This window comes from Diabrotica undecimpunctata, chromosome 6, assembly GCF_040954645.1.
Source record: "Diabrotica undecimpunctata isolate CICGRU chromosome 6, icDiaUnde3, whole genome shotgun sequence".
Classification (NCBI taxonomy): domain Eukaryota; kingdom Metazoa; phylum Arthropoda; class Insecta; order Coleoptera; family Chrysomelidae; genus Diabrotica; species Diabrotica undecimpunctata.
Window position 1 is genome coordinate 69,296,843 of NC_092808.1, and position 26,070 is coordinate 69,322,912.

General features: G+C 31.8%; 1 protein-coding gene across 2 annotated transcripts in view; it reads right to left on the reverse strand.

The window, feature by feature from the left end:
- The window catches only part of LOC140442676 (probable ribosome production factor 1), a 207,170-nt gene that overhangs the window by 129,984 nt on the left and 51,116 nt on the right, over window positions 1-26,070 (reverse strand). For both annotated transcript variants that reach the window (XM_072533670.1, XM_072533669.1), the window contains one exon: window positions 15,350-15,574. In XM_072533670.1, coding sequence (XP_072389771.1) covers window positions 15,350-15,574 — 225 coding nt within the window. The remainder of the gene's footprint in view (window positions 1-15,349; window positions 15,575-26,070) is intronic.

Genomic DNA, 26,070 nt, shown 5'->3' on the forward strand with positions numbered 1-26,070 from the left:
GCAAGAAGTGGAAAAACATCCCTGCCTATACAACTACACATTAAATGAATATTCACGTAAAGACATTACCGAAAAGGCTTGGAATGATATAGGAAGAGAATTGAATTTAACAGGTATGTATTTACTATACTCATATATATATATATATATATATATATATATATATATATATATATATATATATATATATATATATATATATATATATATATATATATGTATATGTATATATATATATATATATATATATATATATATGTATATGTATATATATATATATATAATTGTTTATTTAAATTAGTTAAAAATAAGCTATACACTATATTTCCATTGCCATGGAAGAGCAGCTCCTGGAGTTGTAAAGTAATTAGATAAATAATCTCTTAAGTTATATGCGGACGTTTGGTCAGTGATGACTTCATTGATTTGTGGATGTATTATATCGGGATCTCCAGCCGCACTATTGCTGTCTTCAAATGTCCGCGCCTTATATGGTATTCCTTCCCGTTTTCGTACATAATTATGTAGAACACAAACAGATTGTGTTATCTTAATAATTTTTTCGAGCGAGTGACATTTGATTGGAGTATCTAAAACGTGAAACTTTTCAGCCATCATGCCAAATGCACACTCTATTGTACGTCTTCCCCGACTTAATCGATAATTGAAAATTCTTTTTTTATTATCCAATCCACGTTGTGGATATGGTCTCATTAACTAGCGTAGTAAGGAAAATGCTTCGTCGCCAGCAAAGTAGTACGGGAATTTATTATTGCTCTCGTCGGTGGGTAATTTTGAAGATAGCGGAAAATTTAGTACGCCATTTTCAATCCAATGCTTAATAGCTGACGCACGGAAAATTCCACCATCGCTATTTCTGCCAGCATAACCAGTTTCAACTAATGTAAATAGGCCATCTGCATCACAACATGCCATTAATATGATGGAATGGTACGATTTGTAATTAAAATTACTTGATCCGGTATTGGCAAGCTTTTCTATGCGAATATGTTTCCCGTCAATAGCCCCTAAGCAATTTGGTAAATTCCATAATAAATAAAAACGTTCTGCAATTTTTTCCCATTGTTCTATAGTTGGAATTGGTAGATATTCTTCTTTTAATGTATCCCATATAATAGTTGTCGTTTCGGCTACAATTTGTGAAACGGTATTGTCCCCTCTTGCAAAATATAGAGCAAGACTAACGAATGTACCTCCAGTTGCTAGATATCTGGAATAGAAATGCATTTAAAAGAACGACATTCGCATTCTAAAGAACTTTAAAAGAAATAGTAATAGGTGCCATTATATTATGCGGTCTACGTCGCGTTTATCTTATAGGTTGCGATCTACCGAGAAAAATAAACGATAAATAAATGACAACAAAACGGAATAGACAATAAACTTATTTCTTTACTATTATATATATATATATATATATATATATATATATATATATATATACATATATATATATATATATATATATATATATATATATATATATATATATATATAAGAAAAAAGAAGTACTTGTGACTCGTTTGGAACAAATATATAACTGTTTTGGATGGGTTGGAGTCAATAATAGGGCTATTGGTTAACTATTTTTTTATTCTCGAGCTTTCAATTGTGTTTACAATTATTATCAAGAGCTAAAAAAGACAAAATACTTATAAGGTTGAACTAAAAAGAAAAAACAATTTTTGTTAACTTACCAAATAAAAATTAGTTTGGTAAGTAAAAATCACTGCTTACATCTTCAAAATATTTAATAAAAAAATGTTTTAATCTAATAAATGTTTCTCCGAAAATTTTTTAATTTTGAAAACATTTTTTTAATATAAAAATAATTGAATTTATAAATAAGTTCAAATAGCAACCAATTACAAATAGCCTCAATGTCATAAATGCCAACATAAAATTTTTTTATTTTTGACAATTATATTGCCAAAAGTAAAATTTCGTTTAAACATTCTTTTTTGTTTAGTAACAAAAAGAAGAAGATTTATTCACCGTTGACAGATGTCTGAAAGAATGTGACAGATATATGGAGAATTAAATATGACATTTTACAAGTTTTATATATAAATCATAAAGAAAGAATATAATTATAAATTTTGCTTAAATTTTGAATTTCAGATCTTTTGTTTAAACTATTATCATTTTTGCTAATACAAACCATTTCCAAAAAAGTCCTTTTAAATTTATTACTTTCACTACATAAAATTTTAATGTTATCAAAATCTATAATATGGTCTTTATCGATTACATGTTCTGCCAAAGCACAAGATGGTTTTTTAATTCTGCAATCACTTTTGTGAGAAATAATGCGATTTGAAAGATTTCTTCCGGTCTCACCAACATATTCAGTCTCACACTGAGTACAACTAATGCTGTATACTAAATTCGTTTTTTCAAATTTGTCTATAGGATATTTAGTTTTAGAATATAAAGATGAAATAGTTTTGATGTTCTTTGTTGCTATTTTTATATTGTCAATAACCTTTAGTGTTTGTATTAATTTAGGTGTTAATGATGGTATAAAAGGTAGTGAATGATAATAGATGTTTTGATTGTTAGATACAATGTTTTCAGATTGAGCAAAAAATGGTGTTAAATTATTTATATTACCAATATTAGAAAAAAGCATCCTATGTAGCATATCTGGAGGATAAGAGTTTTCAATTAGAATATTTTTTAATAATTGAAGATCTTCCTGTAGATAATCTGGATGAGAAAGTTTTAAAACACGTTCTTTTAATCCTGTTATAAGGTTCATTTTCATCTTATTTGGATGGTGAGAGTAATAGCTTATAAATCTATTACTACATATGGGTTTTCTGAACCATCTGGTTTTCAACATATTGTCTGTATTTCTTACAATTCTCATGTCAAGGAATGGTAGAGAATTATCTACCTCTTCCTCAACTGTAAATTGTATATGTTGATTATGACTGTTGAAAATGTTGACTGTTTCATGAATTTTGTGTTTAGGAAGTGCCAAAACTAAATCATCTACATATCTCTTAATAAAAGGAATGAAAAAAGTGCAATTACTGATACAATCACTGATAACATCATCCATGACATAGCTACTTAGAATGGGTGAAAGACTAGATCCCATAGGACTACCAAAAATTTGTTTATAAAATACACCATTAAATATAAAAATATTAGAATCAAAAACAAAGTTGATAAGTGTTTTGAAATGTAATAAGTCAATATTAGTGTGTTGTGAAATCTCATTCCAATGTTTTTCAACACTACTTATGATTAAATCTAAAGGCAAATTAGTAAAAAGAGATGTTACATCAAAACTAACTAAAACATAATGAATCTTTAATGTAAAAATTGTTGTTAAATTGGTCTCATAGATAAAGTTGGTTTATGTATTTTTGGCAGAGCATAAAACCGTGGAGCAATAGAATTATAAATTTTGAGCTCTTTTGCTTTTTTATTATCAATAAATTTCTTTATGTTTAATTTAGATACTAGACAATTTGCTTTTTGTTGCAAAGTACAAACAGGACTCCTTCTAAGTGTAGTGTAATACTTAGTATCATTTAAGAGTTCTCCAGTTTTTTGTAGATAATCCTCTTTGTACATTACAACAGTTACGTTACCTTTATCGCTTTTAACAATATAAATTTCAGGATGGTTTTTAAGAAAAAGTTTAGTTTGCATATAGTATTTATTTAAAAAACGATCTTTGATTTCTTTATGCAAAAAGTTTGTAATAACGTTTATACATTTAGATCTAACAACATCCTTTTGACTATCATTAAATGGTCTGATTATTGATTCAATATCAGAAAGTAAATTAGGAACTCTAATATCAGATTTGGAAGGACATAAAGAAAATTTAGGTCCTAATGCTAAAAATTTTTTAATTTCAAAAGGAAAATGAATAGATGTTAGATTTTTAAACTATTTTTCTTGAAATTTTATCTTATCAAAAGCTTGTATTTTTAATTTATTGAACTTATTAATTTGTATTTTTTTGATTTTATGAAATTCTGTGTTGGATTTAATTCTTTGTCTACGATTAAATTCATTAAATGTGTGGAAATTTAAGATATTGTAAGCCTTGGTACGTAACTCATGTAATTTTCTTTCAAAAAAGTTTATATCAGCAAAAACGATTTTAATTTCTAAATTAATAATATTTCTTCCAAACCTGTCACATAATTTCCAAGCATCATGGTGAATATTCCCAGTCCGATGATGTAAAAGGGAATTTACATTAACTAGGCCATTTGTAACATGTCCAGGGAAACATCCATTAGATCTACACTTCAACAAAAAAGTCTTTTGATTGTGTAAAGCAGCAAGTTTGATGGTAATTCTAGTCCAATTAATGGACTAGAATTACCATCAAACTTTGTCCATTAATTGGACTAGAATTACCATCAAACTTGCTGCTTTACACAATCAAAAGACTTTTTTGTTGAAGTGTAGATCTAATGGATGTTTCCCTGGACATGTTACAAATGGCCTAGTTAATGTAAATTCCCTTTTACATCATCGGACTGGGAATATTCACCATGATGCTTGGAAATTATGTGACAGGTTTGGAAGAAATATTATTAATTTAGAAATTAAAATCGCTTTTGCTGATATAAACTTTTTTGAAAGAAAATTACATGAGTTACGTACCAAGGCTTACAATATCTTAAATTTCCACACATTTAATGAATTTAATCGTAGACAAAGAATTAAATACAACACAGAATTTCATAAAATCAAAAAAATACAAATTAATAAGTTCAATAAATTAAAAATACAAGCTTTTGATAAGATAAAATTTCAAGAAAAATGGTTTAAAAATCTAACATCTATTCATTTTCCTTTTGAAATTAAAAAATTTTTAGCATTAGGACCTAAATTTTCTTTATGTCCTTCCAAATCTGATATTAGAGTTCCTAATTTACTTTCTGATATTGAATCAATAATCAGACCACTTAATGATAGTCAAAAGGATGTTGTTAGATCTAAATGTACAAACGTTATTACAAACTTTTTGCATAAAGAAATCAAAGATCATTTTTTAAATAAATACTATATGCAAACTAAACTTTTTCTTAAAAACCATCCTGAAATTTATATTGTTAAAAGCGATAAAGGTAACGTAACTGTTGTAATGTACAAAGAGGATTATCTACAAAAAACTGGAGAACTCTTAAATGATACTAAGTATTACACTACACTTAGAAGGAGTCCTGTTTGTACTTTGCAACAAAAAGCAAATTGTCTAGTATCTAAATTAAACATAAAGAAATTTATTGATAATAAAAAAGCAAAAGAGCTCAAAATTTATAATTCTATTGCTCCACGGTTTTATGCTCTGCCAAAAATACATAAACCAACTTTATCTATGAGACCAATTATTTCATCTTTATGCCCTCCTAATGGACCAATAGCACAGCTCCTCACTGACATCTTAACTAATGCTTATAATTTAAACAACAATTTTTACATTAAAGATTCATTTGATTTTAGTTCTTTCATTAATAATTTCCAATTACCACAAAATTATGTTTTAGTTAGTTTTGATGTAACATCTCTTTTTACTAATTTGCCTTTAGATTTAATCATAAGTAGTGTTGAAAAACATTGGAATGAGATTTCACAACACACTAATATTGACTTATTACATTTCAAAACACTTATCAACTTTGTTTTTGATTCTAATATTTTTATATTTAATGGTGTATTTTATAAACAAATTTTTGGTAGTCCTATGGGATCTAGTCTTTCACCCATTCTAAGTAGCTATGTCATGGATGATGTTATCAGTGATTGTATCAGTAATTGCACTTTTTTCATTCCTTTTATTAAGAGATATGTAGATGATTTAGTTTTGGCACTTCCTAAACACAAAATTCATGAAACAGTCAACATTTTCAACAGTCATAATCAACATATACAATTTACAGTTGAGGAAGAGGTAGATAATTCTCTACCATTCCTTGACATGAGAATTGTAAGAAATACAGACAATATGTTGAAAACCAGATGGTTCAGAAAACCCATATGTAGTAATAGATTTATAAGCTATTACTCTCACCATCCAAATAAGATGAAAATGAACCTTATAACAGGATTAAAAGAACGTGTTTTAAAACTTTCTCATCCAGATTATCTACAGGAAGATCTTCAATTATTAAAAAATATTCTAATTGAAAACTCTTATCCTCCAGATATGCTACATAGGATGCTTTTTTCTAATATTGGTAATATAAATAATTTAACACCATTTTTTGCTCAATCTGAAAACATTGTATCTAACAATCAAAACATCTATTATCATTCACTACCTTTTATACCATCATTAACACCTAAATTAATACAAACACTAAAGGTTATTGACAATATAAAAATAGCAACAAAGAACATCAAAACTATTTCATCTTTATATTCTAAAACTAAATATCCTATAGACAAATTTGAAAAAACGAATTTAGTATATAGCATTAGTTGTACTCAGTGTGAGACTGAATATGTTGGTGAGACCGGAAGAAATCTTTCAAATCGCATTATTTCTCACAAAAGTGATTGCAGAATTAAAAAACCATCTTGTGCTTTGGCAGAACATGTAATCGATAAAGACCATATTATAGATTTTGATAACATTAAAATTTTATGTAGTGAAAGTAATAAATTTAAAAGGACTTTTTTGGAAATGGTTTGTATTAGCAAAAATGATAATAGTTTAAACAAAAGATCTGAAATTCAAAATTTAAGCAAAATTTATAATTATATTCTTTCTTTATGATTTATATATAAAACTTGTAAAATGTCATATTTAATTCTCCATATATCTGTCACATTCTTTCAGACATCTGTCAACGGTGAATAAATCTTCTTCTTTTTGTTACTAAACAAAAAAGAATGTTTAAACGAAATTTTACTTTTGGCAATATAATTGTCAAAAATAAAAAAATTTTATGTTGGAATTTATGACATTGAGGCTATTTGTAATTGGTTGCTATTTGAACTTATTTATAAATTCAATTATTTTTATATTAAAAAAATGTTTTCAAAATTAAAAAATTTTCGGAGAAACATTTATTAGATTAAAACATTTTTTTATTAAATATTTTGAAGATGTAAGCAGTGATTTTTACTTACCAAACTAATTTTTATTTGGTAAGTTAACAAAAATTGTTTTTTCTTTTTAGTTCAACCTTATAAGTATTTTGTCTTTTTTAGCTCTTGATAATAATTGTAAACACAATTGAAAGCCCGAGAATAAAAAAATAGTTAACCAATAGCCCTATTATTGACTCCAACCCATCCAAAACAGTTTGGATGTAATTTATATATATATATATATATATATATATATATATATATATATATATATATATATATATATATATAACAGTATAATCTTTTCCAAAATGGTTTGCCTAAATAACAACCTCTATTTTCAAATAAAATGACCTGGAAAGTTTACATAAATTAGTTATGTCTTAACTAATAGCGAGAAAAACCTGTTTCTCGCATTTTTAAGGGACCTCAGAGAGGTATATAGATAAGGCAGACCGCATACTCTAGTAGCACCTAGTAATTAATGTATACATACATTCAATATTAATAATTCTGCCATAATTTTATTCTTTTCTTTATTTTTTACAGTTATGGCGCAAAAAACTTAAATAAGGAAAATAGGCACATTTGAGAGCAATACGTAATTTCTAAATAGGTATGTTTTTGTTTCAGGAACCGAATGCAAGGAAAAGTGGAAAAACTTAAGAGCTGTATTTGTGCGACATATGAAATCAGCGCCAAGTGGCTCGTCAGCTAAATCAAAAAAGCCTTATTACCTTACTGATGTAATGCAGTTTACTTTACCATAGGTAAAAGTTTTAAATTCCGCCACGTCAGGGAATTTACCAAGGCGAGCAGAAAAAGAAATAAGCGATGACCAAGAAGAAGAAAATTGGGATGATGATTCATAGACAGCACAGCCACTTCCATCTCCAAAATCCGTTTCCCTACCAGCTTCGTCCCAAAATTCTGATTCATTGTCAGTATGTCAGTGCTATCTCCCCAGTCGTTTCCTCCTGAAATTCCACTTCCATTATCACCGGTTCATCAAAATTACTCATCTTCAAAGCGCAAAGATAGGAATAAAAAGTCAAAAGATGGTTCAGATGAAAACTTCGATGAATATTTCAAATTAAAAAAACAAAAACTTGAAGCCAGCATGAATCCTGTGCAAGATGCCAATAAGATGTTTTTGTTGAGCTTGCTACCCGATATGAATATGATGTCGTGCCACCAAACAAGAATATTTAAGCGAAAAGTCATCGATTTAATGGAAAATATATTACAAAATACTTCGAATATTTTGAGCCCAAACTCAAATATTTCTACAGATACACAAGCCTCGACAGGGGTCGAATCTGCATATTTACCGATCCAAGCGATAAGAGAAGCAAATACCCCTTCTCTTCACAGTACACAACATCCACAAAAAGCCTATTATGAACTTGTAGGAAATATAATGAATACAAATAATACTAATGTTTAATTTAGCTACCGATATCTTAAGTATTACTAAGTAGTTAACTAGAATTAGTGGTTTAGAATGTTTTCATTTAAAGAAATAATTAAATAAATGTTACTTCCTTACCTGAGGGTTATTAAAATCCTTTCTTCCGCCCCAACACATTCTCGCATTTGAGTATTTTTCTTTTGAATCGCAGGTACAAGCAATTGTACTAAATGTAAATAAGATTCTTTTGACATTCTATAAAATGCAAGAAATTTAGCATCACTTTCTTGTAATTCTTTTGCAGCAACAAAAGCTCTGCAATTTATATTGTTTGCAATGTAGGGATGAACCCAATACTTTCTTTTTTTCTGCATTTTACGTCTTCTATTATAATAATAAAGAATAATATCTTCATCACTTGAGTCACTAGACATTCTTAACGCGATAATAACACTCAATAATATAATATAAAGGTTTAAAATTTAAACACCCTATAACAAAGCTACTCGTACAGGCAAGAAGTGACTCGTTTCTATTAATTTTCAGTAGCGTAGTGTGCGAGTCGCAGTTTGTAAACAGTTGGTAATTCTAGTTACCAACTAGTTTAGTTTCTTTTTAGTAGCTTAATGTGCGGACGGCCTTAGCATTATTGTGTCAACAATAATATAAATTATATTTTTAAATTTTAGATATCATCAAGTCATCAGTGTATAATGTTTTACAGGAACATCGTGAAAATAACGGTGAATTTAGACCACCAAAAGTATATCATAGAGGAAACAAAGTTGTTACAGATGAGCATAAGAATATGATTCGCCAAACAAAATCCAAAAAAATATGCAGAAAATTTCTGAAAATCCTCATATCCCTGATCTAAAGAAGACTATTTTGGGAAAAGTACTGAAATCAATTAATTTTCGGTGAGTATGATTTTTAATGTTAGTAATAGTGTTATAACGAATAGATTCGTCTTCGCCTTCGCGAATATTCGCATATTCTTGTATTTTCGCATTAGCACTCGAATTTGCGAAATTTAGTGCGAATGTTTTACGAATATGAATATCGGAAAAAAAATAATTTTAAGATAATATTAGGTTAATAAAATCAAAATCTATTCATTTCTCATAGTTTTTTTTATTAAGAAAAGGTTACTTAACCTCATATAATCACATTATCAGCCTTCAGTACTTTACTTTATTTTTTGGTATTATAAATTCTGAGAAAACTAATAAGTATTTTTGAAAAATTTAAACGCAAAATGAAAGATTGCATTATTACCGAGGACCGAAAATCCCTGAAAACTTCTATAATGTTACTTTAAATAAGTTACAGGGGTGAAAAAAAAAATATAAATTGTGTGAAAAGTGTGATTTTTAATTTCAAATTTCTCATTCAAAAAGAACTTTTTGGTCGTTCTAAAGGACTTTTGGTCCTCGGTAAGAATGTAATCTTTCATTCTTCGGTTAATTTTTTCAAAAATACTTATTAGTTTTCTCAGGATACGAAAAAAATTATTGCATTTCGTGCCAATGTGTTTTAAATGCATTCATTTTTTTTCAAATATTCAGAAAACTAATAAGTATTTTTGAAAATTTTAAACGCACAATGAAAGCCTCCATTACCGAAGAACAAAAGTCCCTGAAAACTTTTATAATGTTTATTTTAATAAGTTACAGCGATGAAAAAGAAGAGAAAATTTAGAGTGATTTTTAATTTTAAATATATCATTCAAAATCTCTTTCTCACATCTCTTTCAGCCCAGGATAATAATAATAAATTCTGCGTTTAAATTTTTCAAAAATATTTTTATTATTTTTCCACGATTCGAAAAAAATTAATGCATTTAAAAAGCATTGACCCTTTTGCGCCTACGTCTGAACTTCTCACCATAAATGTAGCATTCGCGATTGTCGGTAGCAGATATTCATATTCGCGAATGTTCAAAAAATTATATTTGTAACATTATATTTTCGCTGTTTATTGAAGTCGGCTTGTTTTTACACGATCAATTATAGTATAATTATTTTAAAACTAATTTATTTTGCAGGTTTCAGAAAATATATCGAAATAGTATTTTAAAGGAAAAAAATAAGATCATATTGTGGAGGCGTCGATACTTGCGATGTATAAAGCAGTATAAACAGGAAAATCGAATTATCTTCTACCTAGATGAAACTTGGGTCAACGCTGGCCATACTGTTGACAAAGTTTGGACTGATATGTCAATTACCAGTGCTCGAGAAGCGCATGTGGAAGGCCTATCTAGAGGACTGAAATATCCTTCTGGAAAAGAAAACATCATCGGATATGATGCGGATTCTCGCCACCTGAACTTGGGCAGCACAAACACCAAAGAAAGGTATGAGTTATTACTACAGCGTGTTATGGAATATCTTCTTCTTTTTCTTCTTTTTATGTAGACATGATTTTGACTGTTTTTGACGTATGCCCCGTTTCACTGATTGTTTTATTCTATAGGCTCCCAGGCTTCTCCTTGGCTATCCCCATACACGCAAGTCTTTGCACCTTGCTGAGTTTGGCTTTTCCAGCTGTTTGAAGTGTCCAGATCAGTGTCTACATCATCACTGCATAGGTAAATGAGGGTTTGATCACCATGGTATTCACCCAGTGCACCATGTTCGGTTTTAATCCCCATTTCTTCCCATACATACGCTTGACCCTCATAAGTGTTGTAACTGCACTGCTTGTTATTTTTTCTAATTGTCGGTTCCAGGTAAGCTTCGAGTCTAGTATAACCCCGAGATACTTTACCTCTCCTTTTGGCGGAATTACTTGTCCTTGCAGCTTTAGAGGGCCTAATCCCTCCAGTTTACGTCTGCGTGTGAATGCGACTATGGTGAATTTGTGGAGACTTATATTTAGTCCCTCTCTATTATTAATATTAATATAAGTCTATTGTCTCACGAGTTCTATGGCCTCGCTCCTGCTATATCTGACGACCGTATTGATGATTGCCAAATCAACCGCATACTCGTTTTGTGACCATTTGCCTTTTAAGTTCCTACTTGTCCGTCCATCACCAGATTACACAGCAGTGGGGACAGAACTCCCCCCTGTGGACTTCCTCTGTCGACCCGGGCCAACACGGTCTCTCCAAGGACAGTGGTATTTAACACTCTATTCCTGAGCATAAATTCTATCCAGTTCAAACATATGTCCTCGACTCCTTTGCGTCTCAGGGCATTGGTTTTGGATATTACCGAAGTGTTGTCGAAAGCTCTCTCTATATCCAAAAAGGTTCCCAGCATCACCTCTTTATTTTCAATTGTGTTCTTAACTTTTTCTAACAAGTCTGTGCAACTTTAAGAAAATTTTAATGCATTTGGATAATTTTTAAATATATACCATCATACATCAGAAGTTTTTACTTCTATGTAAGTTTTAACTATACCATAGCAAAACTATGGTATAAGCTAACCACTAGGATTTTCCATTTTAATTTTTAGAAATATTGAAATTTTAACTATTCACTGTATCGGGATACCACATGAACAAAAGTCATCACCCATTCTATATCACTGATTTCATTTATAATGTCCTGTGATAGCCTCATTACGGTACTCATTTTTCTGGCAGTCTATAATATCCCAGTCTCGCCTCCACACTTCTAACGAAGTAGAATAGCAAAAGTGGGAGTAGAAGCTCATAGCTGCCATTGGTGTGCTCTCAGAGCGCTGTGATTCCAAAGTAAGCAAGACTTTGCAACTTACACTTTTCTGCTGTACCTTTGGCTATAGCCAATACCTCTAAATAACTCATTCTGGTAAATTTAATGATTTTGGATTTTGTTAACACCTACATTTGAAGTCCATTCTGTAACTACAGTCAGAGCCTGTTGCATTCCACGTCTGACTGAGCCATTAAATTTGGGCTCTTGTATAATCTATCACCAGATTCTGCTCCCTCAGCGGACACCATCTGGCTACCTGTGCTTACACTGTATCTCTCGGTAACCTTCCGTGCATCACACAACTCCTCAGCATGCAGTCTATGCAAAGTGTTTCGTCTATTCCTTTTACTTCATTGCAATGCCATTTTCGTAGAAAATTCTGCTGTCATCCAGTCCCTGATTTTTCAACCAATACACCAACCCTAATGTGTTTATCGAACAGTTTCTCTAGAAATTTCAGTGCAAATAACATCAGACCTATTGTTTAGCTAGTCTTATGCGGCCTATGCTTTTGGTATATATCTCAGTCCTAAACTAGCCTCCAGTACAAAACATAATTTTTTGTACATGACATTTGCGTTCTGTAGAAGTTTTGGCTCCTTGGTCAATGCTCATTGCTGATGATATTGTGTGAGTAGAGAACAAATAAATTTTTTAGAAGTGTTGGAGAAAGGCTATTGCAGAGGGAGGACTTAAGGTTAGCAGGTCTAAAAAGGAGTATATGTGATTGGGAGGAAGAGGAATAGTTAGGAACGTAGAATTGCTTGGAGCAAAAGGTAGGACGAGTAGGAGAATTTAAATACCTTGGTTCCTAAATAAAGGAAAATGGGACACTAAATCGAGAAATTGCCCATAGGGTACAGGTTGGTTGGTTTAACTGGAAGCGAGTGAGTGGGGTACTTTGTGATTAAAAAACCGGGGAAGGCTGAAGGGAAAGATATAAAAGAGTGTGGCGACACTTGCGTTGCTGCCTACTTAGAAGAGCCGATGATACGTTTGCCGAACCAAAAAAGGAAACGCTAGAGCTCTTATTACAGAACTCTTTCCCAGTTTTAACAATGACTGATGAGCAGACTCAGGCTGAAAACCTAGAACGACCTAAAAGACCTAGGAAAGCAGACTGGGAATTCTCTGGAATAAACATCAAACCGGAAAACGTAAAGTGAGCCTAAACCACTTTGCTCCATTTAAATCTTCAGGAGAGGATGAAATATTTCCTGCCTTACTACACAGAGGTCAATGGAGAGGAGAGATTACATAACCGGTTTCCTAAATATACAAGGCGCATTTAATATTGCACTACCAAATTCTCTTTATGATGCAGCATCATCAAAAGAGATATCCGCTACCGTATGCAAAATAGGCTGATTCTAATCGACCTGCAAGAAGAGGAGATTCTAGCCAAAAACAGCAAATGGACGACTTGGTCTCGCTCCTTGACGCACAGGGGGTAGAAATTCAGGCCTATGCGGATGATCTAGTAATTATGGTAAGAGAAAAATATGGTAATGTTCTATCCAGCACACTCTAAAACTCTCTGTCAATCGTAGTAAAACAGTAGTAGTCAAAACAAAACAAAGTTTTCTCTTTGAACATGTCGAATGATATGTGGTAAAACATGGGGTTTGAAATCCAAACAGATGTGTTGGCTATAAATGACTAGTCAGGCCTATGATTACGTATGGCGCACTAATATGGTGGTCTAAATGCCAACAAAAGACCACCAAAGGCAAGCTGAATAAGCTTCAACGACAAGCCTGCTTAATCATAAAAGGAGCGATGTCGACTACCCCAACAGCCTCCGTGTAGGTCATGCTTGACATTACATACATGAATGGTGAAGGAGGCGAAGGTAGGTACATACAGAAGTCATATACTATATATAAATATAATGTCGAAAAGCTGTTTCCGCCCTCTTTCCAAGAAGGGACAAATAGGAGTCGAATAAAACGAATCTCATAATGGCAGATCAATGGGAGCTGGGGTATACCGAGGGAAACCAAGGCTGCCTTAATGAAAGCCTACGTAATCACTCTACTACCTTCCAAGCGGAAATCTATGCTATCGAAATGTGCCTACAGGAACTAACCACAAACAACTGCAGGGACAAATCTATAAAAATTATTTCTGGTAGCTAGGCAGCATTAAAAGCACTGGAATCGAATCAGATTGACTCCAAGTAAGTTTGGAATTGTCTTCAGAATCTGATTTGGATCGGAAAAAGTAATAAAGTAAGTAAGTTTGGTCTGGGTGCCTGACCTTACTGGTATTGAAGGGAACAAAAACGAGCCATGAGAGGGGCAAAAGAAACATTCATATGCCCAGAATTTGTAGTTGGCTTAGCAAGAAGCACAGCCAAAAAATCATTATCGGACTGGGTGGAACGAATGAAACATATCTACTGGTACGAACAGGTGAGTCTTTAATACTCGAAGGCTTTTATACATGAAATTTCGAAGAATAGATCCAAAGATCTACTAGATATGAATAGGAGTGATCTGCACGTTGTCGTAGGTCTCCTAACAACACTGTCGCCTTAAGGGGCACATGAACAAAATCGGACTGGCAGAAAGTACGAATTGCAGATTCTATCAGGCTGATAACGAGACGCCGGAACACGTTTTGTGTAACTGCCCAGGGTTGGATAGGATAAGGCTCAATACATTTGAGCATTACCAACTCAAGCCCTACGACTTTGAAGAAGTGTCCGCTAAGGTCATAATACTATCCCGGAATTTTATATCTTCTGATTCTCTTTTTCCGTTCTCAGTTCCTTAATTCATACCCGGGCACTTTCATATTTGCAATTGTTCGGCAGCCATGTCTAGATCCAGTGTATGTCTTATCGTCGCTTTAACCCTGCCTAAACAATATTCCAGGTCAGCTTAATACGCTTCCCAGTATATTTTACGAGGATAAGTCTTCGGAATTTTTGCATCAGATATCACTATCAAATAATTCTATAACAAGATCATTACATGTATTTTGGATATAAAGAATATATCAATGATTCAGAAAGTATTGTATAGTAAGAGTAGTGATTAAACTTGAAAAAATGGTGATTACGAACCATGTCTTTAGCTAATAATAATAAAATTATATTACAAATCTTTTATATTTTCAACTTTCAGATTATTTTGTTTCAAACTTACTTTCATAGGATTGTCAGCATATGTAATTAATACTTTAGGTTCATATGATTGTTTATAAAATTCACTAAACTCATCTTCCTCCAAATCATCACGAACAAGATCATTTTCAGCATCATCTAAATGCGTAATTATGGTTTCATCCTTTTCTCTTAGACTCTCAATTGTATGTGGAACTTTTTTAGGCTGGCCTTCTTTGTCTCTTGCTTTCTTTGACTCCTTTTTAGCCTAAAAATGACCACAAAATCAATATCTAAAAAATTTATGTTGTTACATCATCTAAATTATAACTTGATAATAACAGATCATGTTCCATAAAGTTGTTACAAATGGTATTCCTTGCAAAATATACAATCTAATAATATGATCTGAAAAATAATTGAGTTTTAATTATTTTAGTCATTGTAACAGTAATCTTAGATGCCTATATAAAATATATATACTAAAATTTTAAGGGATTTATGTTTCATATAGTATCAACATGTCAATAGTATCAAGATCACGTGAAAATTTTCTTAATTCTCCCCACTACCGGGTCTCCGTACACCACAAAAAGGACTTGAGGGTATGATTCCTCAAGAATCAAGAAGAAGAATTCAAGAACAGCACCACCGGGTCTTTTTGTTAATTTATTAGAATATGGTTTTATTTTGTTTTTATTTTTTTTTTTGTTTTCAATCCTAAACTATTTAAATTAGTTTTAAGAAAAGAATCCCTGTTCAATTGAAAATCAACACAAACTCATGTACGCTACATAGCGTATGACACTAAAAGAGTAAGTGTAATACTGGCCAGATCAACGGCATTCGGCTTAGCGCAAGGCACTAAAAAGAAGAAGTGTAAAACTGATCGGACTAATGGCATTCTATAAAAAAAGTGATACAGTGTCACTCCCGTAGCCCCGCAGTATAAGTCTCGAAATATTTATTACATCATCATCATTTGGGCTTTACAATTCTGCTCGGGTTCTAGCCTCCTCAATAATTTCTCTCCAGTCGTCCTTATTCATTGCCTTCCTCTACCAAGCACGTATTCCCATATTTCTCATGTCTTCATATTTAATACATACATACCATTAATATCTAGCTAATGAACACGATTTCAGTATTGTTTAAACCTGCATACCAGTACGACAAGCGATAGTGTAGTGTGAACAAGTTTTTACACCTGTTCGTAGAGATAAAGTTGAAATTTTTATTGAAAAGACAATTAAGAAGTGCATACTTATAACTAATACAAATAATATCGGTCCTCGATGGGGGACAAAAATAAACAAGGGACGTCTTTTATGACGACAGATACTGATATGGATAAGTGATTCGAGTTCAAGAGTTAATAATATTAATCCAAGTGATAGAGACCTCCAGTAAACAGCAAAGCAGTTGGAAACGAGAACATTCAATCTTCTCTCAGATCAGTACAATATGCAAAATATTTGGGTATATACAAAAAGTACAGACAATACCAACTTAGTGAGATTACATCAAATGACAGTTGAACATATTATTTTTAAAAATTTTAGTAAGCGTTTTGGAAATTTAAAGTACAGGCCGAAACCGGATTAAGGTTTTAATAAAATCACTACTAGAGGCAAATCATTTAGTAAAACATTCACTAATGAAATCAGAACATTTAAAAGCATTTATACCGAAATATTTACTTGAAATTTAAGAATTAATAAGATATGTTCTAACTATCTCAAGAAAAATATTGAATCATACACTCGCGTTACTAACATATACAGGTTAAAGAGAAAAGTCCAAAAAGAAAACAAAACAGTCAAATACGTATAAAAAACTATTGTGGTTACTTTTGAGGGGAATATTTTACCAGATCGCATAGCTTATAATCGAGTTTTTTTTTCCGGTAGGAAATTTGTAGGTTATTGTGAAAATATTCCAATGTTATAAATTAATTTATATTTAAATGGGAATAAGCCACAATTAAAGGTTAAAGTACGTTTATTGACGTTTCAATTTCCACTTCGGAAATCGTTCAATTTACGAACGATTTCCGAAGTGGAAATTGAAACGTCAATAAACGTACTTTAACCTTTAATTGTGGCTTATTCCCAATTTAAATATAAATTAATTTAAAATGCCACAAGAAAATAGCTTCAGAACAATGTTATAAATGTTTAAAATATGGGCACGTATCTAATCCATGTAACAGTACTCAAGAAAGGTGTATAAAAAAGTGTCCCATTTATTATAATCAAAAAAATAAAGATAATAATAAAAATATAATCATAGGGCAAAAAAACTCCTTTAAAGAAGCCAAAGAAATGTTTGAAAACTCCTTATCCAGTTTAGAAAGTCACAACTCATTTTCACCGTTAAAAAATTATGACCAAAATTTTCCAGAACTTCCTAACAACCAACGTATGTCGTTAACTCAACCTAATCTTTTCCCAACCCACTTATGCGAGCTCTAGACCTCCAATGAAAAAGAAGAGAAAATCAAACTCTCCCACTATTCAATTACCTGTCCCCAAACCATTGTTTCTATTTTCTTTTGGACCCTCACAGCCTCCGCCAATAAATTCAAATAAACCAAACTACTCTAGTTTGGAATCAAAAAAGTTATCGATTTTTATCATGGACTTTTTAAATATAATACTTTTAAGTAACAACAGACAAGCTATTGATATTAACGTAATTACAAGCAGTACAGAACAGGTATTGGTTTATTGGATTGGATACTTTGAAAAACCAATAAAATTAAATCCCAAAACACGCAATTTAAATATAATGCAATGGAATAGACGTTCTGCTATACCTAGGTAACAAAAATAGTCTAGTACGATGTCTTTATGATAAAAATATCGACATTGCTCTTATAAGCGAAACTTGTTTAAAATATATCAACAATACATTTTCGGTGGTTACAATATAGTCAGCAATGACAGAGACGATAGCTACGCTGGTGCTGGCGTGGCAAATTAAATATGGAACTTTATCGTTAAATTTTTCATCTATTTATAAACCTCCAAAAATACAAACATCGATGGGTTAACATTTTTAAACAATTTGAGTGGTTTTAATTATAGATAGTGATTTTAATGCACACCACTATATATGAGGCTGTCATAATAATGATACCGCAGGGTACAACTTATAAATGTGGCAGATGGTTTAAATTTAACCTACACTAGCGACACTAGAATTTTGAGACATCCTGATCAACGAGATTCAGCTATTAATGTAACTTTTTGTTCACCTGAACTAGTTAACAATATATCTTGAAATATCATCCCTGATATCCTAGGATCAAATCACTATGTCATATCTATAGAATTTCTTTTTGCAATTCATGAAAATAAAGTATCTCTGGATGAAATAGCTAGTGGATACAGCTAAGGAAGTATGCGGAACTAGTAAAAAAGACCCAACAAAGAAACAGAAAGCGTGGTGGTCCGAAGAAATAAAAAAGCAAGTAAAAGTGAAGAAAAATGCATGGAACCAATATCTGAAAGACAAAACAAATGAGAATTACAATAAATATAAAAATAAAAAAGCATACAATATTGCTAACAGCAGCAAAGAGAGACAATTGGGAAACATTCCGAGAGAAAATGGAAGAAGATAACAAAAGTAACCAAAAGCTATTCTACAGAACCCTGAAGACCGTGACACAAAAACGACATTAATGAAGAACAAAATAATATATTGACGTTGAAGTAGAGAAAAGCTCCTGGAGTGAATAGAATAACAAGAGAAATTATAAAAAAACATGGAAAAAATGAAGATATACTGGAAGATTGGAAAGTGTCACTAATAGTACCCATATACAAAAAGGAGATAGCAGAGAATGTAATAACTACAGAGGATTGACGTTGTAGGTATATACATGTATGAAACTCTTAGAAAAAATAATAAACAAACGATTAAGAACAACGGCAAAACACACATTAAACGAAGGACAAAGTAGATTTAGAAGTGGTAGTATATGGTACTGGTCAGGATCAAATAGGTATTTACTTTAAAACAGATAAAACAAAAAGCGCTGCAAAAGAAAAATGAAAATATACGTAGCATTTCTTGACATAGAAAAAGCGTTCGATAAAGTACTAAGACAGACAATATGTAAAATATTAAGAGAAAAAGGTATGGACAATAAGTTACTAAGAATGATACCAAAAATATACAATGAGAATAATCTCGTAATTAGTAATAATACGGTACAATCAGATAAGTTTACACTAAAAGGAGGCTTAAAACAGGGATGAGCACTAAACTAACATTATTTACAATTTATTAAGACACGCACAACAAGAAGTAAAAAACTGAATGTGGGGTATAGAACTCTGCAAAAAAAATCTCGGAAGGAGTATTTGCTGACGATTTGGTGCTAATTGCAAAAACTGAAAAACAAACTACAGAATAATTTGGAAATCTGGAAAGAAGTACTCACTGAAAACAGAATGAAGATCAATATTAACAAAACAAAAGTTATGCAGATAGGAGAAACAAAATAAGAACCTAATATAGAAATTGAGGAACAAAAATTGAACAAGTTAAAACTTTTACATACTTAGGAGTAATAATAGAAGAAACATGATCTCTAGAAGCAGAATAGAGAAAACACTATAAGTGTATACAATGAATAAAAAATTTATATACAGAAAAGAAATATTACAGAATACAAAAATGAAAGTTTACAAAGCAGTTTAGACACCTGTCCTGACTTTTGGCAGCGAATCATGGGTACTACCGGAACGGCAAAAGAGCAAGACACAGGCTATAAAATGCGTTACCAAAATGAATAGAATAATGAACACATATAAGGAACACATTGGAGTTTATAAAAGAGACAGCTGAGTTGGTGCGGTCATTTATACCGGATGGAGGATACCGTACCAGTGAGCAGAGTGGGAAGCAAAAATATCGAAAAACGAAAAAGGGACGATCAAGACAGACAGGGGATGAAGTAATCGGGAAGATATTGGAGAGAAGGGGAGTGACATAGGCAGACGCAAGAATGTTGACACGAAACCGCAAAGAATGGTAGAAATTTGTTAAGAAGTAAATTGGTAGATAGGTAAATCATATGTTAGAAAGGTTTTTGATGTCAGAACTCCAAAAATGTCAGCCAAGGAGGAGTGTTTGTTCAACAGGACTCTGCTACCTGTCATAAGTCAAAGCAAATGATGGAATTTTTCAGAAATAAGAAGATTCATGTTTTAGATTGGCTCGGTAATTCGCCAGACCTCAGCCCCATTGAAAATTTATGGGCCATTTGTAAAGTTCGACCACAAAATCGACTGTACTATGAAAATAAAAATGATAGAAGCGTTCATTCAGGTTTGGTTTCGAGATGAAAGGATATCTGAGAACTGTCAGAAGCTCGTGTGACAAAACAGGTAAAAGCAGTAAGTTCACCTTTACAGTTTTGTCAAAATATAATTTTTTTCTGAATAAACTGGTTTTTCATTAAAACACCTATGTAGTTCTAATTCCTAAGAGGACTTCTAAGTCCTAATTTGGATAGTACTGTAAAATGCGGCAGCAACCCTGTAAATGTAAACGGCACCCACCTCCTTGGTGGAATATTGATTGTGACATTATCAAACAACGAAAATGGGCTTTAATAAATTACAAAAAAACTAATTTTGAAAATTACGTTCAATATCAGGAGATCTCGGCTAGAACAAAAAAAAAATTAAAAAATATAGCAAAAAAGCACTGGATTGAATGGACCTCCAACCGGAATAAAAATACAACAGCTACAACTTTCTGGAATAAAGATAAAAAACTGAACAGAAAACCGTTATCAAACATAAAATCTTACGAACATAAATGGATGGATGACGTTCTTATTAAAGTTTCAGCCCCAACTGCGGACCTTCAAATAATTCCCAGCTTCATAGCATCAACCTCAGCTGACAAAAATAATTTTCTATTAAAACAATTCACTTAAAATGAACTATGGGTTCATTGTAAGTGAAGGGTTTTAATAGGTTGTCGCCAAGGTAACCAATCACGACAAAGATTGTTACTTTGGCCGGCCAACCACAGCGCATGTTATTACTCCAAGTAAGTTTGGAACTGTTTTCAGAATCTGATTTGGATCGGAAAAGTAATAAAGTAAGTAAGTTTGGTCTGGGTGCCTGACCTTACTGGTATTGAAGGGAACAAAAAGAGCCATGAGAGGGGCAAAAGAAACATTCATATGCCCAGAATTTGTAGTTGGCTTAGCAAGAAGCACAGCCAAAAAATCATTATCGGACTGGGTGGAACGAATGAAACATATCTACTGGTACGAACAAGTGAGTCTTTAATACTCGAAGGCTTTTATACATGAAATTTCGAAGAATAGATCCAAAGATCTACTAGATATGAATAGGAGTGATCTGCACGTTGTCGTAGGTCTCCTAACAACACTGTCGCCTTAAGGGGCACATGAACAAAATCGGACTGGCAGAAAGTACGAATTGCAGATTCTATCAGGCTGATAACGAGACGCCGGAACACGTTTTGTGTAACTGCCCAGGGTTGGATAGGATAAGGCTCAATACATTTGAGCATTACCAACTCAAGCCCTACGACTTTGAAGAAGTGTCCGCTAAGGTCATAATACTATCCCGGAATTTTATATCTTCTGATTCTCTTTTTCCGTTCTCAGTTCCTTAATTCATACCCGGGCACTTTCATATTTGCAATTGTTCGGCAGCCATGTCTAGATCCAGTGTATGTCTTATCGTCGCTTTAACCCTGCCTAAACAATATTCCAGGTCAGCTTAATACGCTTCCCAGTATATTTTACGAGGATAAGTCTTCGGAATTTTTGCATCAGATATCACTATCAAATAATTCTATAACAAGATCATTACATGTATTTTGGATATAAAGAATATATCAATGATTCAGAAAGTATTGTATAGTAAGAGTAGTGATTAAACTTGAAAAAATGGTGATTACGAACCATGTCTTTAGCTAATAATAATAAAATTATATTACAAATCTTTTATATTTTCAACTTTCAGATTATTTTAAATATTTATTATAATATATATATAATATTAAATAATTAATATCTCGTTAAATAATTATTGCGTTTATGTTGAAAAAAACTAATCAGCAAAATTTGGGTCATTTGCATCCTATGTTTGCAGGACATATTTTACACAAAAATCTAAACGTACAAAACATTCAGGAAATTAAGGGAATAAGTAGAAATCGCGTTAAAGTAATATTAAATTCAATAGCAGAAGCTAACAAGTTGGTCACAAATAACAATTTAAAAGAATTAAACTTAAAAGTTTTCATTCCTAATCACCATTTAGACGTCAAGGGCCTGATTCGAGACATTGACACAAGTTACGACGCTGATTATTTAAAACAAAACATAAATTCAAACTCAAGGGTTGTAGACATCAGACGAATACACAGGAAAGTTGAAAAAGATGGTAAAGCTGAGTATGTACCTAAGAAGACCATTGTAGTCAGCTTTGAAGGTAACATATTACCCAGCCATATATCCGTTAATTTTGTTTATTTTAATGTGGAAAAGTTTATAGGCAGGGTCACACAATGCTATAGATGTTTGAGATTCGGACACATATCAAAACAGTGCAAAAGCAGCCAAGAACATTGTATTTTATGTGGATCTGTAAAAACCGAAGAACACAACTGTTCTGAATCTAATAAATCATGTATACATTGCAAGAGTAAGCATACATCGATTTCCATACTAATTTGCCTAATTTACGAGGAATAGAAACGTATTAAAAATTTGATGATAGAACTGAAAGTATCCTTCTTAGAAACCAAAAAGCTTTTTCAATCTTCATATTCAGAAACTTCAGATTGTGTTGGATACTCTTCCCCAGTATCCAACGCAATCTACCTTTCAACCTACAGAAGGTGATAATAAAGATATTGCGCAGGCAGTGACGGAGTGTGTCATTAATTTTTTAAAAAATATTCACACACTTGAGGATTTAAAATCTGTAGATAATGAGAGCATAAATCAGAAAATATTTTTAGTATTGGAGGGTACTCAAAACATTGAAATAAAATTCTTAGCATATATCAAAATCAAAATTATTTATCTAAATTATGTAATTCAAATGGAATTTTTTTCTGGCAGTATTTCTTATTTAAACATTAATCCAAGGTCAAAATGCACTATTAAAAAAACCAATATGAATGTTTTCATTCATTTTATTTTACCACTTTTTACTTATTCGTCAGAATCAGATGTTGGAGGACATCTTCAGTAAATAAGGTTTTCCAAGGACAAACGGACAAACAACTCTGAGAATTTTACAATGGAACGGAAGGTCCGTTGCATCCAATAAAAATAGTTTAGTTCATTTTTTAACAGCTGAAAACATTGATATAGCGTTGTTAAGTGCAACATGGTTCAAACCAAATCAAAATTATACATTTAAAGATTATAATATAATCCGCCAGGATAGATACTGTTACGAACATGCTTTCGGCATGGCCCATGTAACAGTTGCATCTCGAGAACCTTCGCGACGTATCGAGTGCGAGATAGAACAACCGGTCACGTAGGCGAATTAGAGGTGGGACTACTTTGGATTATTCTAGAATAATACTTTTGGTATATATATATATATATATATATATATATATATATATATATATATATATATATGATACGTATGTTTATATGTTCACTAAAAGTAAAAGTTAACTTTATATAAGTTCAGAAACAAAAACTAATAGGAGTATCTTAGGATATCCGCAGCATCACCTCGTAAAACAACAGCTTTTTCTTGTTCTGTCCAATGATTGGCTGTCGCAATAGCTTCAAATTGTCTAAAGTATATGAACCAAGAAGACTTTCCATCAAATGGTGGCAATTTGACATATTTTCGAATTTCTCGTCGTTTTGTCTAGCTGTTTCTTTAATAATTTGAGAAGTTTCATCGAATCTTTCATCATTTTTTTTAGAAGTTTCTTCAATCATTTGAGAGACGTTTTCAAATTTTTGATCAATTATTTTAGTAAGTTTACAGTTCGGTACTCTCTTATCAACTCAACTAACTCATAACATCGTTACATATATGTACCAAAAGTATTATTCTAGAATAATCCAAAGTAGTCCCACCTCTAATTCGCCTACGTGACCGGTTGTTCTATCTCGCACTCGATATATCGCGAAGGTTCTCGAAGCGTTTTCGAGATGTAACTGTAACATTGGCCATGCCGAAAGCATGTTCGTAACAGTATCTATCCTGGCGGATTAAATTAAAATCTTTAAATGTATAATTTTGATTTGGTTTGAACCATGTTTCACTTAACAACGCTATATCAATGTTTTCAGCTGTTAAAAAATGAACTAAACTATTTTGATTGGATGCAACGGACCTTCTGTTCCATTGTAAAATTCTCAGAGTTGTTTGTCCGTTTGTCCTTGGAAAACCTTATTTACTGAAGATGTCCTCCAACATCTGATTCTAACGAATAAGTAAAAAGTGGTAAAATAAAATAAATGAAAACATTCATATTGGTTTTTTTAATAGTGCATTTTGACCTTGTATTAATGTTTAAATAAGAAATACTGCCAGAAAAAAATTCCATTTGAATTACATAATTTAGATAATTTTGATTTTGATATATGCTAAGAATTTTATTTCAATGTTTTGAATACCCTCCAATACTAAAAATATTTTCTGATTTATGCTCTCATTATCTACAGATTTTAAATCCTCAAGTGTGTGAATATTTTTTAAAAAATTAATGACACACTCCGTCACTGCCTGCGCAATATCTTTATTATCACCTTCTGTAGGTTGAAAGGTAGATTGCGTTGGATACTGGGGAAGAGTATCCAACACAATCTGAAGTTTCTGAATATGAAGATTGAAAAAGCTTTTTGGTTTCTAAGAAGGATACTTTCTGTTCTATCATCAAATTTTTAATACGTTTCTATTCCTCGTAAATTAGGCAAATTAGTTTGGAAATCGATGTATGCTATGTACTCTTGCAATGTATACATGATTTATTAGATTCAGAACAGTTGTGTTCTTCGGTTTTTACAGATCCACATAAAATACAATGTTCTTGGCTGCTTTTGCACTGTTTTGATATGTGTCCGAATCTCAAACATCTATAGCATTGTGTGACCCTGTCTATAAACTTTTCCACATTAAAATAAACAAAATTAACGGATATATGGCTGGGTAATATGTTACCTTCAAAGCTGACTACAATGGTCTTCTTAGGTACATACTCAGCTTTACCATCTTTTTCAACTTTCCTGTGTATTCGTCTGATGTCTACAACCCTTGAGTTTGAATTTATCTTTTGTTTTAAACAATCAGCGTCGTAACTTGTGTCAACGTCTCGAATCAGGCCCTTGGCGTCTAAAAGGTGATTAGGTATGAAAGTTTTTAAGTTTAATTCTTTTAAATTGTTATTTGTGACCAACTTGTTAGCTTCTGCTATTGAATTTAATATTACTTTAACGCGATTTCTACCTATTCCCTTAATTTCCTGAATGTTTTGTACGTTTAGATTTTTACTATTTTAACTTATTTAAATAGTTTTGATAAATTTATTAACACGAAAAAGCAAAACCTTAAACACTAATTAATACCAAATCGATAAGCCGGTTATTATTGTTTGACTTCTCTCTTCGAAGGTTCAAACGAAACTGAATAAATCATTATGGCATCATGTTGCTGGCATGTAAAATAAGAGAGATGGTTCTATAGTTGTCGCACTTATGGAAGCTGCCTTTTTGATGTA